At 39.4% G+C, this 19,482-nt stretch overlaps 1 protein-coding gene across 1 annotated transcript in view; it reads left to right on the top strand.

The window, feature by feature from the left end:
- The window catches only part of LOC136858261 (fibrillin-2), a 529,944-nt gene that overhangs the window by 288,491 nt on the left and 221,971 nt on the right, over positions 1-19,482 (top strand). Inside the window, exons 12-15 of the mRNA XM_067137663.2 lie at positions 2,784-3,032; positions 3,592-3,711; positions 15,487-15,702; positions 16,526-16,725. Coding sequence (XP_066993764.2) covers positions 2,784-3,032; positions 3,592-3,711; positions 15,487-15,702; positions 16,526-16,725 — 785 coding nt within the window. The remainder of the gene's footprint in view (positions 1-2,783; positions 3,033-3,591; positions 3,712-15,486; positions 15,703-16,525; positions 16,726-19,482) is intronic.

The following is a 19,482-nucleotide window of genomic DNA, read 5'->3' as shown; positions in this document are numbered from 1 at the left end:
CAATTTTTGCAATACCTTTTCCTTATCTTTCTCCCTAATATCAAGACCTTTGTCTTTCTTTTCTCCATGCTTATTTTAATTCTCTAATTACCAGTATACTCACTCAACATATGTCCAGCTGACCTTGTATTTCCTCTCTATTCCCGAACCATAATGTCATCCACAAACTACACCGCTTTCAGTTTCCTGTCCCCATATTTTTCCTTTGTCTCCTTCGCAATGTCATCCATTACCATTATGGTGACAGCACACTTCCCTGTCTTAGTCCAGTTACATTCCAAAACCATTCTGTCCTACCCAAAGGAATCTGGACCCTGCATCAACAATTACATTGTTTGCACATGTTTGATCATTTATGTTTCTAATCCTTTCTGCTTCATGACTTTCCATACCTATGCTTTGGATACACTATCATTTGCCTTTTCTAAATCGAAGAATGTCATCATCATTTCTCTTCCACATTCCTATTGCTTTTCCATCAGCTGTCTCTGAAGATGGGGTGTAGTGTTCATCTTCCATTTCTGAATTGTCTTTCCATATTTCCTCTCATTTTCCTTTCTAGTATCCTTTCAAATGTGTTTGCTGCTTGTGATCATCTTCCACTTCCTGGCCTTTTCCCAATTATCTACAGCTGGCATTTTGTATAGATTTAGCTCAGTTTTACAGCTGAATGCATTTCCTCATGCCAATCTATGTAGAGGGATGTATTCATATGGTTTGTTTCTATGATGGTTTCTAGTGTAATATGTCTTATGTAAATAAAGATGCGTATTAAGACAAAGACCCACTCCCTGAGCTTGAGGAATTGAGCGGCCATGGTTGAAATCCCCTATGAGGAATTGAACCACGGGTCTTCTGAACCAAAACTACTCTGTTGACATTCAGCCAAGGAGCCAGATATTTCTGCTACTTGTAATATGAGGGTGATTTCTCAATACCTATCACATACTGTATATACACTGTATAACAACAAAACAAAACAAAACAAAAAAAAAAAAAAAAAAAAGAAAAGACGCACCGGGAAGGAATTGTCTGATGGCAATAAAAATCGGTGGATGTGAGGAACAGACATAGAAAAACAAAAGAACAAGAGTGCAGAACAATCGAATGATTTATTGCAGAGTTAGAGCGTTACAAAGTGTGGAGGTCAATAAGGTGTTGGTCACTCAATGTGGCATAGACTGATAAAATCCCTGCTGTGTCCTGCGGAATTTCGTGCGAAATGGTCTCCAACTGTTGGGCTAAATCGGCGACATTCCGGGATGTTCGCAATCGCCTTCCCATGATGTCCCAAATGTGCTTTATTGGAGAGAGATCCGGCGACCGAGCTGGCCAAGGAAGGATAGGGCAAGTTTAAAGACAGTTCATAGCAACACGTGCCATGTGCGGCCAGGCATTATCCTTTTGGAAAGTAAGGCCTGGATGTCGCTGAATGAACGCTAACACAACCGGCTGTAGAATATCATCAACATACCGCTGTGCTGTCAGTGTGCCAGGAATGACTACCAGAGGGGTCCGGCTATCAAAGGAGATGGTACCCTAGACCATCACCCCCTGTTGTGGGGCTGTGTGGTGTGCGATAGTCACGGCAGGATCCCCACGCTGGCCTGGACGTCTCCAAACACATCTGTGGTTGTCATCAGGGCACTGTTGGAAACGGGACTCGTCACTAAAGACTATACGTCCCCGGTCAGAGCAGTTCCACATTGCTCAAGCGCGGCACCACTGTAATCTGGCTTGACGGTGAACAGGCTTGAGTGGTAAGCAGCATAATGGGTGGCGCAAGCGCAAATTCCTCTCGCTGAGGCGTCTATGGATGGTCATGGTGGACACGTGTGCGGGTCACACGCTGGATTGTGATAACAACGACTCCGGTGCTGTGACAGCTGTTCTGACAATCGCTCTGTCTGCCCGTGCTGTTGTGGCCCTCGGTTGACCACTGCCATCCTGACGCTGATGCCTGCCGTTGCTGAACCATGCTTGCCAGCATCGTTTGATCGCCACATCACTTCGACCCAAATGTCCAGCGACAGCTCGATTCTACCAACCAGCTTCTTTCAATCCGATCACACGACCTCTTTCAAACTCTGACATCTGCTCGTAATGAGCACAAATCCTTCGGCATGGCATTCTTACAGCCGACGTTAAGATAGCGCAGTCGAATGCAACAGCTACTTTGAGCATACGCTTCAGAATCTTGCCTTATATACACCTGATGCATGCGCAGTTCGGATTCACAGGAGCTCCCGCTATTCATTCATTGGACACAAAACTTTAATCATTTGTATGTTCAGTCCGAATGTCTTTGCATACGTAATTTCCTTACAGTCGGACGCCTTCCCGGTGCGTCGGTTCTTTCTTGTTATAGAGTGTATAAATAGCCTACATGCCAGTATAGACCAACAGATGCTGCTGCCTTTATCATTTCCACACATAATTAATCTATTCCCACTGCTTTTCCTACTTTAGTAGTAGTAGTAGTAGTAGTAGTAGTAGTAGTAGTGGATTTATTAGTCCATCAAGTTAGTAAAATTGGAGTACATATGTTTTTCCCATCTGAGTAGAGAATTTTAAGATCCTTAGCAATATTTCACCAGGTTTACAGTCTCTCAGAAATTTATTGCATTTTTAATTTCATTTCTGGATACTTTCCACAGATGTCTGAGGAAATGTCCAAATTAGCAAAAGATAAAATTCAATATAAAAAATTGTTAATATTATTGTTTGCTAACAAATTTTGCTAACATTGCTAACATTGAAGTTGTTGCTTATTCTATTTCTAGATATTGATGAATGTTATGAGAATCCACGGATCTGTCTTAATGGTCGCTGTGAAAACACTATGGGTTCATATCGGTGTGTATGCCAGAATGGCTTCACTCCTTCTATAGATGGTACATTCTGTGAAGACATGGATGAGTGTGCAGAAACTGGCATGTGTCAAAATGGAAAATGTGTAAATATGGATGGCTCCTTCAAATGCATATGTGATTCTGGTTATCAGCTGGGACCAGATAAGAAGAAATGTGTTGGTTAGTAGATTACACATCATTTTAATAAATATATAACTCTTGATTTATTTACAAATGAGGCTGCTCTCAACTCTTTGCTAATTCTCACTTAAGTTGTTCATCTCGTCAAGATCAATTCTTATTTTCACATTTTTTTCCATGTCTTTGATGTGAAAATGCTCTCAAAATAGACCTTTACAAGATCATTATTCTTTCTTGTTATTCATTATTGTACTGCAAAGATTAAGAGCTTTTAGATTCAGAAATTAATTAGGCAGAGAAAGTTTACATTAGTTACAAGGAAAAAACTTTTTTTAAACTGAGATGAAAGTCAAGGCATTCTAATATTCACTTACCCCTCTCCGTCCTTTCCTCTCTACTGGCCTGTTCTGATTTCATCCTATCTTCTCTCTAGCCTTTCATCTTTCAAAGACTTTAAATGGAATTAAGTATCCCTTTTTCCTTTAGTACTGAGTGAATTCACCAAGTTAGAACAGAAATGTTCAATTTAATTTGTAAGTCATGCCACTGTTTACACACTATTTTTTCATTGAATTTTTTCCTCTTTTTTTTCCCCCAGATATTGATGAATGTCTCAGTAACCCTTGTCAACATGGAACTTGTATGAACACTCAAGGCAGTTTTCGCTGTGAATGTATGGCAGGATTTAACCTGGGACCAGATGGAAGATCATGCCTTGGTAAATATCACCAGATGGTAGATATGTATTATATTTCACTCGAATAAATTGCCACTTGATACAATTTGTAAAATTATCACTTTAATTGATTAATACTATTATTATTTTATTTTTTAAATTCCTAGTTATATACAGTAGAAATCTGTTATAGCAAGAATTCATAACAGCGAAAAATTTACTCGCTACAACAGATTGTCATTATACCAGATTTTTCGTAAAAGTGAGGAAAAACCCCATACACAATAAAATCGGTATGAAATGGCTATCAGTTTGTTCAAAACATGTGTTTTCACGGATGATATTCTTACTACAGTTTGCTCATTTGTTATTTTTCGAAATCCGATACTAGTGAAAGTGTATGTTTAATTTCATTCTGAAAAAAATATAGTATCACTCCAGAGGCCTCTGTGGCAAATGTTCCAGTTTTCTTCTTCCAACAGTGTCACCTAACGTAACCATATATGTATCATGAAAACATATTTCAACCGCAAGTAGAGAAATGATAACCACCTCGCTATAAATTTACATGGGAACAACCTTTCTGAAATCTAACTAGATGTGAGAAAATATAAACTATCCTCTGAATCAGTGATGTACTCTGCCATATCTTGAGGTATATCCCATTCTTACTTAATTTCAGTATATATCATTAAAACATAAGTGATCGTTTACTTCAATATCTCTAACGAGTTAACAACTGCTGTTGACTACATTATTTACGCATTTGTTATGAAAACATGTGATCCTCTTTCATTTTGAATTTCCTTTTAGAGAACAGCAGTCGGCAAACATTACTAATTGACTCCGACATCGCCTTTGAATTTTGAGGAGAGAGCTCGAAAGTGTACACAGCGAGAAAGTGATACGGTACCGAAGATGACCGATCGCATTTTGTGGCAAATGTTCCAGTTTTCTTATTCAAACAGCGTAACTTAACCGTACTATATGTATCATGAAAACATATTCCAAGCGCCAGTAGAGAAATTATAACATTCTCGCTATAAATTTAGACAGGAATAGCTTTACCAAAATTTAACCAGACATGTGAAAATATAATCTAACCTCAGAAATCAGTGATGCACTCTGCCATATCTTGAGGTGTATCGCATTCTTACGTAATTTCCGTGTAGAGTATTAAAATTAAGCGATCGTTTACTTAGCCTTTATTTCTAACGAGTTAACAACTGCTATCGACCACGTAATTTACACATTTATTATGAAAACATGTTCTCTATTTCCATTTCCTTTTATGGAACAGCAGTCAACGGGTATTACTAATCGACTGCAACATTGCCTTCAGGGCACCACTAGGTGGCCAACTCCATCCAACACGATGCTGTTTCAGTCACTTAGTACAGATTGGTGCTGCTCTTAGGATGGGGTGGATGTCCTAATTCCATTGGCTTACTCTGATATCTCTGAAGATATGTCTGCACTATATATATTGAGGAAGAAGAAAAAAATTACAATCTGCTTTACGTTGCACCAACAGAGATAGGTCTTATGGCGACGATGGGATAGGAAAGGGCTAGGGGTGGGAAGGAAGCAACTGTGGCCTTAATTAAGGTACAGCCCCAGCATTTGCTTGGTATGAAAATGGGACACCACGGAAAACCATCTTTAGGGCTGCCGACAGTGGGGTTCGAATCCAATACCTCCCGAATGGAAGCCGACAGCTACGTGACTCAAACCGCACAGCTACTTGCTTGGTATGAAAATCTTACTGTGATGTTTGGACTTCAGACTTCTTTATGATTAGCCATGCATTTTGTGCAGAGACATTCATTCATTCATCCATCCATGTGAAGATGGGTCACCGCTAGAGGTCTGCATTATCTCTGATTTTTACCGGCGAGTACCGCTCGCCTCTCTGGCTCTCGGGAGAATGCGGCCGAGCGTCCTGTGCAGCTGGTTGCGGGCTACCGATCATCAGCGACTGGCTGAGCGCGTCAAATGCTCGGTCAGTCGCCAGTAACCAGCGGGCTCAGTGCTAGCCAGCCAGCGAGCTGTGCTTCGCCGGACTCGAGATCATAGGCCACTACTTTACATTAATCCTCACCTATTTCTTTTACAAATGTCTTTCGTTTTTTACTATCAGTTCTATAACCTAAATATTACAATTGTATATGTTACATTTGAAGTGTGTTAATATGTTGCAGACTATTGGATTTTCGTCTTTGAGGTGATAATGTATCTAATAATTATAATGTTATGAACTGTAATGTCTTCATATAGTATTTTGTTCCATTCGCTAGATAAACGGGGACACAGTAATAGTGGGCTATGTGTAGCCTATCTCCAGACTCGGCCACATATACACTGTACTAATATCAAATGCAGGATCAAGAAGAAATGCAGGATAGTTTTTAAACAAATACTCATCAATTTTCTTTTTACAAGCGTTAATTTACAAACAGTCCGCCTCTGTGGTGTAGTGGTTAGCGTGATTAGCTGCCACCCCCCGGAGGCCCGGGTTTGATTCCCGGCTCTGCCATGAAATTTGAAAAGTGGTATGAGGGCTGGAACAGGGTCCACTCAGCCTCGGGAGGTCAACTGAGTAGAGGTGGGTTCGATTCCCACCTCAGCCATCCTGGAAGTGGTTTTCCGTGGTTTCCCACTTCTCCTCCAGGCGAATGCCGGGATGGTACCTAACATAAGGCCACGGCCGCTTCCTTCCCTCTTCCTTGCCTATCCCTTCCAATCTTCCCATCCCTCCACAAGGCCCCTGTTCAGCATAGCAGGTGAGGCCGCCTGGGTGAGGTACTGGTCATTCTCCCCAGTTGTATCCCCGACCAAGAGTCTGAAGCTCCAGGACACTGCCCTTGAGGCGGTAGAGGTGGGATCCCTCGCTGTGTCCGAGGGAAAAGCCGACCCTGGAGGGTAAACAGATGATGATGATGATGATGATGAATTTACAAACAAAGTGAAAGTGGTACTGTAAATAAAATTACATGTGAATCATAACTATACAATTCGTTTTTTGTCATTGGTGCTGCCTGATGCACAGGATTCATTTGTGTTCCTGGAGCTACTACTACAGATGGCGGTTTGCACTTCTTCCTGTGAAGTAAATGAAAGTAGAATCATACATTCATAGCGTTTGAGGAATGTTTCCTTTCTTGTGATTACGTGGTATGTTCAGAATACTTACAAAATTGTGATGGATTAATAAGAGATCATCCACCTTGTTTGATTCCAAGCACGATCTTTTGCTGGACAGCAGGTGACCGGCCTGGCTAAAATTTCTTTCGCTGGCAGCACTAGTGGCAGGAATGCAGAGAACTCTTCTGACTACTACCGACAGCCTTGGAAATATCTCCGCATGCGTTTTCCACCACTTCAAAATGTGGCATTCGGCACAGCTACAGTCGGATTTGGAGAACAAAAGGTACCTGTCGAGATCATTAGTAGTATTTGTGTGTCCATCTTCGTCGTCCTTATCCGAACTCCAGTCCACCTTGGACTTTTTAATGGGAAGAACTTGGTCACTGTTTGCTTGAATGGGCTCTAAAAATGAACAAAACATCCGTAATGCATTCATGTCACCTTTAAATATGTATAAAAGTTAGGATACTGGTTACTAAAAGCTATATTTCCAGTGAATTCCTATATATATCGCAAAAATTACATCAAAACGCATTGTGGAATATTTAGGTTGCGAAACCCTTCCCAAATATTGTACATTTTAGACGGCATAATTGTTGATCTAACGAAAGGTGGAAGATTAGACAAACAAACATTTGTTTCGTTGTCATTAATGATTTCCCGGGCTATACTTAAAGACATGATACTGTATAGGCTTTTGGGCTTATGCCATGTCAAGAAAATACAGCCTATACAGAAACATTAGTTTACTATTTTTTTTTTTTTTCAGTGATTCGACCTTACCATTTACAGGCACATTTACGAGCACAATCGTCGAACTTCAGCATACGCGACCTGCTTTTCTTCTGCTGTGACTTTTTCAAATGACGTCGTGATGGCCATAGAACCGTGGCTTTGTAACGGATAGCCTCCAATTTGCACTTCTCTCTGTTGAAATATGCTGCTCTCGTTTTTATTTTCGTCATGCACTGAAAATGATAAACAATATATACATAATTAAATTCCGATAATTCAGCAGGTTTATAAACGATCGTAACTTATAAAAATATTTCTTACTTCCTTGTCACTCTCTTCTGGTTCACAATGATGTAACAGACGCATGTACCAAGGCAGAACACGTTCCAGCCTTGTTACACTTTCCAAATCCAAACTCGCTTCTTTAAAGGGGGTTAGAAAAGCGATAACTTCTCGTATGCACTCTTCATGGAAAGTTTCTAAGAGTTTCGATTGCCCGCGGGATTCTAAAAGATCTCGAATATCATCAATTAAACTTATGATGGAATTGAGCATTAACAGTATACTGTTCCACCGCGTTACAGCTTCTTGCTTCATAGAGTGCTGCAGACGCCCCGAGTGACCCGATCTCTTTAAATAGCCTACTATAGCTCTTGCTGATAGCAGACACGACAGGATTTCAGGAGTTTCATCTTCTAAAAACGTCTCTTAACACGTGTGACGAAGCGCAGTCATCAGGCAGTGATCAAAGCAAGGCAAACGGTCGTAAGATTCAAGTGCCTTCTTCATATTAGCTCCTTGGTCGGTGACAAAGTAACATTTTGTAAGATCATTCTTGTTAATTGCTAACTCAAGCAACCGCTCTTCGATTTCGTGCCGAATGTTCTCTCCTGTCTTAGATATGTCCACAAACTCAGTTGTTAGCAAAACAAGCGTTTCTAGCTGCCACTCATCGTTAACATAATGTGATGTCAGAGTCAAAAAATTTCTCTTCTTGTAGTTATCAAACCACAGATCAGTGTCTAAAGCACACATTTTGTTCTTTATGGCACATATTAGCTTGGGCACCATTGTCGCCCGTATTTTTTCGACCGTTTCTTTAATATGCCGTGATACAGTGGTAGGGTGCGGAAGAACATCTTCTATATTGACTTTGCCATAAGTGGCGCCAATATTGATGAGCTCCTGCAAATAATTCTTGAAGCCAATCTTACTACAAGTATTTAACAGTAGCAAATCTATTCCACTCATATCGACCAACTTATCGACACCAACTTTCTTTATGCTGCTTGGTACTGCACGTATTCGGTGGAATTCTGATCCTTAGTTACTTTTGCAGCGCCAAATCATACCTGTTTTGCCTGGCTGGTAAGAAAGTACAGTATCACATGTGGCACACTGCACGAACCCAGAAGAAGCCTGCGTGACAGGATCCACTACAAGTGCAAAGGATTTCCAAGCTTCACTCTTCGCCACCTCTTCCGACATATCTTTCTTCTTCAGGACTAACGAGCCGCTCCTAATTCTCTCCAGAATACTTCTCTTCGTTTCTTGAATGCAGCGTTTACGACTTATACTTGGTTGATCCATAACGCTGTCTGCACTGCTCAAAGTCCAGTCACCAACTGGTTTTACACACGATGTTTAATGCATTCCGCACTGTAGAGCGCGCGGCGGTTTTACTGTCACCGACCGGGATTATGATTACGCTCGAGCGCCCGGCAGTGCTCGACAGTTCTACTGATCACCGAGAGGTGAAGGGTGACCGGCCACATGGTGTATTAGACGGCCACAGCCTTATCGCAGCGTGGGCTTTTCCCAGCTGTCGAGCAGAGGCACGAAGTGGGCAATGCTCGAGGGGTTGTTTTCTTCCAAATGCAGAGCTCTAGTCACCGCCCTTTTTTTCCTCTTACACCAATCCAGTATTAGGAGACATAATGGTCCATACATAAATTATTACATTACAAGACCTATCTGTGTCGGTGTGACCTAAAGCAAATGTAAAATTACTATATACCCCTAAACATTGAGACATCCCGCTCACATTTTCCTATTTCCTGACTGGGAATAACTAGACATAGTAGCAAGTGGCTGTATATCATGGCATGTGGATGCAATTGTGAATTTTGAGTAAATGACTCTAAAGACTATATAGATCTCAAAATCACACATTGCTGCTGATTCAAAATATCTTGTTTCTTCATTTTCATAAATTTAGAAGCAGTTCATGGGTACAGTGTTCCAATTTCTCAAATTGTTCCGGTTCCTCCATATCCTTGACTTAGATGTTGAAGAAGTATTATCCCTTTAAATTTGTTATCAAAGTACAATAGGAAAGGCAACCTCTTAATGTCTTCAGGAATCTTATCCATCATCACTATCATTGGTGGTGCACATTTCCCAAAAGTGTTTTAGTAATGACAATTCCCATTTGAATTTGAATTTTGTTAAACATCAAAGTTCATTAGGTAATCTCAGGCACTATTAAGGTTTTCTGCATATGAATTGTTTACTGAATCATGCATTTAGCAAAACCTAGCTTTTGTTCTTCTATCTGCAAGGTTTCTTAATGAAGTCCATAAACAGTCACAATATCCACAACTTATCATTTTTACTAGGACTACTTACTTATGCCAGGTTCCTCACTTTCGTCTATCCTGTCCGACCTCCGTTAGTCAACTCTTGTTCTTTTCCGACACCAACGGTATTACAGCATTTGAGGCCTAGGGAGTCCTTCATTTTCACGCCCTTCGTGGCCCTTGCCTTTCTTCGTCATTACTTCATTTTTTGAAGTGACGGATCCCTTCTTTCTTCTTCTTTTTTCTCACTCTCTACCCGCTATGGGTGGGGGACGCAGATGAAAAAAATACACACTGTACCCCCTGCCTGTCGTGAGAGGCAACTAAAAGGGCGACGAAGGATGATTGTCTTAGAACCATGAAACTGCTTTTGATGAGTACCATCATGCGAGGAACACCATGGGTTGCCTTTACTTGAGAGTAGTACCACTATATTAGGTACAAAATAGGTTTGTGATTAGTAGCAGCAGAGAGTGGTTCCCCTGTGGGTTTCCAGCACCTGTGAGTCATACCCATGTGAGCAACAGCGCTCTGGGTGTTGCCTGTGATTAGTACCCACTATGTGAGGAACACCACGGGAATACCAGCACCCGTGACTAGTACACCTAGGTGAGGAACCTCATCGGTTTGCGTTGGCCATGAGTGGCACCATTGTGTGAGAAACACCATAGGTTTGTGTTACCTGTACGACGTGCAATACTTACGAGTAGTACCATAATGTTTGGAACACCGTGAGTTTACGCTACCTTTGATTAGTACCGCAACTTGAGAAATACTATGGTTCTCCTTTACTAGCAATAAGTGCCATTATGCGGGATCATTGACATAGATATTGACCCATTTAGACAAGCATCATCGATTCAGGATTGGGCTTTGGAAGCAGTCCCTTGGTCAGTAATATTGTTTCTGAGAATGTGAGGCACTGCGCGTCTTATCCACTGATTGTTTTAAATTCATATTCATCAGTTCATTCCTCATTATCACGTTTTGATTTCTGGTCAGTGGATGAATTTTGTACTTTTAAATTGTAATTGCATTTCGTCTCATTTCATACCATAGGGGCCAATGACCTAGATGTTAGGCCCCTCTAAACAAAAAGCATCATCATCATCATCATTACTAGGACTAGTGGTGTATGTACAGTGAATAAATATGCCCATTTCCAGAAAAAAAACCCCACTTTTTTTCTAATGACTTGGCAACTAACTCGTTGCAAATATCACCCTCTGGTTCCTAGTAAGAACAGTGTTGTAATCAATCAATCAATCAATCAATCAATCAATCAATCAATCAATCAATCAATCAATCAATCTCAATCAATCAATAAATCAATAAATAAATAAATAAATAAATCAATCAATCAATCAATCAATCAAGTCCATCAGTAAATCAATCAATCAATCAATCAATTAACACTGGTCTACATTTAGGTCTGTTGGCCAGGTTACAGGTACCCCTATCAGTTGAATGCATTTTCTTTAAAGATTTCAAAGGAGTTGGAAAGTAATTAAACATCCCCCTTGGTAAATTATTTCAATCCCTCATTCCTCTTCCTATAAATAAATATTTATACCAGCTTATTCTCTTGATCTCCAGCTTTATCTTTATACATTATGATCTTTCCTATTTTTAAAAACTCTGTTCAAGATTATTCATCTACTAATGTCATTCCACACCATCTCTTCACTGACAGCTCAGAACATACCACTTAGCTGAGCAGCTCATCTCCTTATTCCCAAGTTTTCCCAACCCAAATTTTGCAACATTTTTATAACACTACCCATTTTCGGAATGCACCCAGAACAAATCATACTGCTTTCCTTTGGATCTTTTCTAGTTTTCAAATCAAGTAATCCTGGTGAGGATTTCATCACAGTAACCATACTCTAGTTGGAGTCTTACCACTGACTTGTACGCCCTCTCCTTCACATCCTTACTTCTTCCTCTTCTCGTAATATCTTTTCCATTACTGGAGATTGGCCACAATCACAGCAAATTCTGCATGATGTTTGGCTGTTCTCATTAGTCTACTTGAATCTAGTCCTGACCAGTCCTTTAAGTTCCTCAGCCAAGACTGTTTTCTTCAACCGTGACCTCAATGTCCACAATTGTTTTCTTGAGAAATTTTGAGTTGTAGTTTCTCATTGCTTTCCACCCTGCAACAATACAGCCATATACACTGACTCTGCTGTGCTTGTTGTTGTTTGATAATGAGTCTGAGAAGGAATCATTTTCCATAAGCCTTACTTCACTGCTGCCTACTTCTATTGGTGGAAATCAGTGGCAGCTCGTCCACTGAGGGTTTATGCTGCCAACATTGGTTGCCTAGATGACAGAATGCTGGAGCAACCAACATACATAAATAGAAAATGTTCATAAAACAAGGTATAATTCTCACTGTATAACAATTTTATACAGTGAGTTGCAAAAACATATACAATTCTTATTTACAACAATATTTGTTTTATGTACAAGAAATACATATATTTAAAGAAAACTTCATCCGCATGTAGGGTGCAAACATGGTGTTATCATCTGGATTGTACAAACTATAAATTGCCAGAACCATGCTGTCATACCCATTTTTCTTTTCTGTATATGAGGAATTCATTCATAAAGTTTTGCTGTAGAGTTTTGATACACCCTCTATAGAGCTCATCTAGTTGTTTCAGCACCACATCTAGATTATTCTTCCCTCTAATTGCTTCCATCACATTCTGATAGCTATCCTTCCCAGATTAACTTTTTTTTCACCATTTCTTGGTTGCGCTTTTTGTGATTTGTATTACCTTCTCAATTAACATTTTGTAAATTGAGATCACCTGCTACAATTATGTTTCTTTATGTGCCATTCACCATGAAGCTGATTTTCTTATCAAATAATTCTTTGTTAGCATCACCCCTTCCAGGTCTGTACACCCCCAAATAAAAAATAATTTTAACACATTTGAGATGGCCATATTTGAATGTCCTACCCTCCAGAAATTGCAGGATTTTTAATGGTTTTTGAAAATTTTTCAATGCTAGGGTAAGCCATGATTATAACAACTTTTGGAATGCATAGAAAGATTACACTTTCTTCTACAAAAAATAAGTTTTAATTATCATAATAGTGCAGCAATTTTTAAATATAAATTTATGAATATAATATGTTTTACAAATGAAAAAATATCTGACGCAGCTATGGATGCCAGTTTGGTTAATATTTCAAAACTTGACTTCGTGGGCACATCTACTGAAACACACTAATACATATTCTAACCTAACTGGTGAATTGACACTGGTATCCTTGTTTACAACCAGCAGTTTGCATTCCCACTATTCATTGTTTGACGACGGGGTTGCATTGAGTTGCTGCAGGTACATGGGAAATACCCACATTTTTAGGAAGCGGTAAGAACCCACTTCAAGGAAGCAATATAAAACTATGTTACACTTGACACCAATTTGAAATTAGTTCATTTTCTACATTTACTTGCCTGAAGCGCCAGAATCATCATGGTTACTTAGTGTGTAATTGTTATCCTCATCCTCATTTTCACAATTCATGTCTTCCATAAGAACATCCATTATGGATTCAATGTTGAAATTTCATACACTTGAATTAGACATGCTAAATATTCACAAGAATTACACAAACAAGCCTGCCTCTCGAACACAACTCTTCCTGTCCGCATGTCCCGCACGTACTTTCCCGCCCATTTCACAGCTGAGAGTCAACGATGACACAGCCTTAGGTTATGTAAGAAAGTGGCTGCGTTATCAATGCCTTTAAAGAAGAGCTCTCGACTTATGCTTATAGAAGCATTCAGCAGTATCCTAGTGAAGTCACAGCTCGCCGAAATGGCAGCTACAAATTTTTAGCTACAGTGAAATCGTGCCCGTAGATTCTCCAAGCTCTGTCGGCAGCAATAAATTAGCGCGCCCGTAGTTTCTACGAGCGGCGTCTCCAATGTGTTAAAAACCTGTCAACAGCTGCACAGCAATAAAATTTTCATTCTTGTGTAGAAATTTTTGGGTATGGAATGTTCTTAAATTGTGCTTGAATTCAAGTGCTAAAAATTCACATACTTCTGCACCAAAAATTATCTCATAATCATGTATAAGAGATGTTCCCTGGAGGTATGAAATGTCAAGTTTGAGAAATAATGTGATTTTTTAAGAAAACTCATCAGTCTAGCCAACATCTTTCTTTCCAGAATATTTGTCAAAATTAATAGTTATTTCTGGAGGTTCTGTGAAGGTTCTCTGTGAACTATCAACTGGATCTTCTTTCAGTAATATTAAGAATCTCCTTTTGAGTGATAACGTAAAAGAGGAAGTGATTCACTATATTTATGATACTTATTGGTGGTGTTGCTTGTGATTGTTGTTCTGTGTACAAACAAAGGACATGTCTAACAACTTTGCTTTACGTCACACTGACACAGATGCAAGGACATGTCTTGCAGTGATTATGTTCATAGGGACACCTTGTTCATTCCCCTCTGGATACCTGAATGGAAGCCATACTAAAAATCTAGTTTCTGTGCTAGCAAAGGATTAGCTGGTGCCAATTCTTTTTCAAGTTCAAGGCAATTCACATATTAACTCAGGGGGACAACTGTCTCAAATATTTTCTAGATTACCCTATAGGTATATCGTAACTGATTTTGATTTCAGACTGAGTGAGTTAGCTGTGCGGAAAGGCTCATGTAACTGTGAGCTTGTATTTAGGAGATGGTGGGTTCGAATCCCACTATCAGCAGCCCTAAAAATGCTTGGGCTGTACCTTAAAAAGGCCATGGCCACTTCCTCTCCTATCCTTGCGTCACCAAAAATCTTCAATATGTTAATATGACGCTAAACCACTAGCAAAAATAATTAGATTTCAAAATAAATATATATTTAAGGAATGTATGGGTAACTAGGGGTCACTATCTGATATCCAGCTGACTGACTGTCACTAGAACTACAATAAAGTGCAGAAAGTAAGGCTGTGTGTACCAGCAGATAAAGGTGGAATATTTAGGACTAGGGCATTAGGCCAACATTTATGGACATGATCATTGAAGAATAGTCAATAAGGAGATTCAAGATATGGAAATGGGTTGGGATGATTAATGACATACAGGTATATAGTTCTAAAAAACAGCAAGGGTATATAAATCTTGAAAGAAGAATATAAACATGCAGAAAAATATTCATCTGGATGAAATGGGGTATGTAAATATATAAAAAATAGGTATTTAAATATTAACTTCAAACAAGAAGTCCTGTGGATAATATGTCAGTATTCCAGTTTCTCAAGTATCACTATCATGTGATATGATCTCTGTTTTACAAGTGTAATAACATTCTTAACTATGTTCTGCAGATACCCGGAGAGACCTTTGTTACCAGCAGTTTAGTGAAGGCCAGTGTTCAAGTCCTACTACCATGCCTGTGACACGATCCCGTTGCTGTTGCTGTACAGTTATCACAGGGCAACCCATGGGCTGGGGCTCCAACTGTCAACCTTGTCCCCTGGAAGGAACCACTGAGTTTGAACAATTATGCCCACATGGCCCAGGCATGACTATTAATGGTGAAGGTGAGTTCTGTTTGTTACTTTCTATTCTCTCCCCGTCATCTTCATGTAATAGACTTACCTCATAATTTAGAATATGCAGTTTCTAAGACGAAAATAATGAGAAGGTATGATATCATCGTCAGCCCCATGATCTAGGGGTGGGGTGCCTGCCTCTTACTCAAACGGCGCAGGTTGGATTGCTTCCAGGTCAAGAAGTTTTACTTAGATCTGAGGGCTGGTTCAGAGTCTACTCAGTTTATGTGAGAACAATTTGAGAAGCTATCTGACAATGAGATAGCGGCCCCAGTTTAGAAAGCCAAGAATAATGGCAAAAAGGATTCATCGTGGATTCATCGAGGATTCACCTTGTAATCTGCAGGCCTTTGGGCTGAGCAGGAGTCATTTGGTAGGCCAAGACCCATCAGGACTGTAGTGCAGTGGGTGTGAAAAATAATGATATATCAGTTTATAAATTCATTGAACTTCAGAGTAATAAATTATATAGTTTTGTTTTTATAGAGATAATTTACTATCACAGCCTGCCTGTTGCATCAGCCCTCCTCTCTATTTTAGTCTGTACCCATTTGATACTAGGCTTTTCTTCCCATACTTCATGAAAATTTGCATCCTTTCAGGCTGTTCCAAGATGTTGATCTGCTACTGATTTCCAGTATTCCATCACTTCTGTGTCCCCAAAAGATAAATCAGTATTTTTCATTAAACCTGTCAAATTAAGTTTGTAGTCATTAGGTCAGAGGTATAATGAAAGCAAAAGTTGTGACAGGAAAGTAAGACTCTGTAAGTGGTTTTATTATCTGTACATTATTGGGTTTTTGATCCACAGATATAAATGAATGTGCCCAGAATCCAGGACTTTGCCAAAATGGAGCTTGTGAGAATCTTATGGGAACTCATCGCTGTATCTGTAACGCGGGCTATCAAGTGGATAGCACTGGAAAAGTTTGCAATGATATTGATGAATGTGCCCTTGATGACATGGTATGCCTTGGTGGTCAATGCAGAAATACTCCAGGAAGCTTTCAGGTATGGGAAATTCTCCTAATATTTCCTATGTTATATACTTACACAGTTTATACTTTACTTTTTGTAAGATTCTGCTTGGTTTAAAAAACAATCGTTTTGAGCTTTCAAGTTCAAGGCAATGACAGTGGCACATCCTTTAAAACTTTGGTTGTTTTGCTATCATTTGAGAATTCAACAACGAATTGTAGATTTGGAGTTTCATTTCACATATACTGCATATATTTTAAGCTTAAGAGGATCATTATCAGTTTATGAAGGCTATAAAAATCTATTAATTTGACTGTGTACTTTTAATAGGTGATGGGTTTAGGCCTAGTTCATAATCTATGATAAAAATTATAGAGAACAACAATGACAAGGAAAGTGGCACATCCTTCATGCTGAAACTTACCTTGAAACTTTGGTGACATAAACGTTGCACTATGCGAAGACCATGGGCAAACATTTAGCTGCCTGTTTCCACTACAAAAATAAATCCCTGAATTATGCATATAAGGAACAGAAAAGTAATACTAGTAGTTACAGATTGGATTATACAACCCTCACTGTGGGCAAGCCAGCAGTGGAGTGGCGAGCAGAAAACCGTGAGTCAAGGTCAGTAATACAAGTGGATGGCTATTCAGTATGATTTTGAGTTCCACAGAGCAAGATGTAGATCACATTAATATTGTTAGGTTAGTGATGAGTTATTTCCATAAGGAAACATTGGGAAACATATCTGCAAAAGAAAAGAAAATAGTTATACAGGACTGGACCAATGTGAGGAGACAATTCTTAATGTATATGAAGAAATGATTGTGATTCAGGTGATAGTGATCCCAAGACCATTTCTCCTGCCACAGGTAATGTTGCAGGCCTGATTTTGAACTGCAAGTCAGACAGTGAATCCCCAGAATCCAGTGACATGACATATCAGTCAACCTGCATAATAAATAATAATCATATGGCTTCAACTTCTATTTGCAGGCAATTTAATTTGTTGACATCTAGGCTGCCTCTGTGTCAGTTTCTTTTTTTTTGCTAGGGGCTTTACGTCGCACCGACACAGATAGGTCTTATGGCGACGATGGGATAGGAAAGGCCTAGGAGTTGGAAGGAAGCGGCCGTGGCCTTAATTAAGGTACAGCCCCAGCATTTGCCTGGTGTGAAAATGGGAAACCACGGAAAACCATTTTCAGGGCTGCCGATAGTGGGATTCAAACCTTCTATCTCCCGGATGCAAGCTCACAGCTAAGCGCCTCTACACGCACGGCCAACTTGCCCAGTGTGTCAGTTTTGATGTTCTGTTTTACTCTATTAAACGACAGAGTAAACCAGATCTCTCTTGGTCGTCTGTGATTGAGTTTTACTGAATTTTTTCAGGTAAACACCAAATGTGTCACCAGAGATCTTTTACATGCCAACGTCATACGACATGGAGTGTTGAACGGACTTCTTTCTGCCCTTCAAAGATCTAACAACCTTTGCCGGGTATGAACCCGTGACCTTGAGATACAGAGCCCAATATTCTACCACAGAGCTACTCACCCTTCAAATCATCTACTTCAAGCTATGTAAAAATGTAAATGTAGGTCTCAGCATTGACTACAAGAGGAAAGTTGGGAAATTCTGACAATGAAGGTGGTAAAAAATAACGTTCAATATCATATGTTTGCAGGAATTTCCATCATATTACATCAGGGCAACAACTTTATTTATGGAAGAAAGAAGTGGGAAATACATCTGCAAATCATACAGAACATTTAAAGAAATTATGTTTGACGAATTTTCGTTTTGAGCCTGCTAGAAGATCAAAGCAAAATGTGAATGACAAAGACCTGCAGCTGTGGGTCTTTGAAATTTTTAAGAACTTGTCATTAAAAACAATAATTTCTATGCATATCACTCTTCAACAATAATTTCAAGAAAAGTCACAAGAGATAGACTTGAAAGTAACAAAATTCATACCATGTATATAACAAAGCAGACAAGGATAAGGCTGCAGAGGCATTTCTCAAGACTGTCAGAGAGTTATTTACTATACACCCTTCTCTACCTACAACATAGACCAAAATAGGTTTGAACGTGAAATGCTAAGTCCATCTAATGTTGGGGAGAAACATGCTTGTAAAACTCAATCAGTTAGTGTACTGACACATTTCTACACTATAATGCTTACAGCAAGCATGGTTGTTGACTGAACTATTTACTGTAGTACAGGAACCAATGAAAACGTTTGGTCCAATAGTGTCCAAAAGGATTTTTTTAAGCCAGTAACATCACTGTCACTGCCATAAAATCAGGAAAAATGGGAAAGAAGAAATTGAAACAATGGTTTAAAGAAGCCTTCATCCCCACCTACAATGACACAACTTACAGTATGTTGAAGGTATCCTTGCAGTGAGACTGTCAAACTGCTCCAGATTTCTCATACAGTGAAAATCCATCAGCTTGATAATTTCTTCCAGCAGTAGAAAACTCTGTACTGCTGCTTTTCCACAGGGATACCATACTTAAATTGCAATCCTTTATCCAATTTCAGTTTTCACCTCCATGATTCTGGCAATATGATATTCTTGGTTTGCAAGCCAGTACACAACAGAATGTCCTCCTGAATTTGTAATGCTAGTCAAATATTGCTTTGAAACAAAGAAAAATAAATGCGTAGGACAGTGAGACAAAGAGATGCTTACTTGTTGTGCATGGTGCCAAGAATAATGTTTTCACAATTCAGTTGATACCAGTCACTTCTCTTGTTTTTTATCATCAGTAGAAACA

This window comes from Anabrus simplex, chromosome 1, assembly GCF_040414725.1.
Source record: "Anabrus simplex isolate iqAnaSimp1 chromosome 1, ASM4041472v1, whole genome shotgun sequence".
Taxonomy (NCBI): domain Eukaryota; kingdom Metazoa; phylum Arthropoda; class Insecta; order Orthoptera; family Tettigoniidae; genus Anabrus; species Anabrus simplex.
The sequence above is the reverse complement of the archived record's forward strand: the minus strand, read 5'-3'. Positions and strand labels throughout refer to the sequence as shown.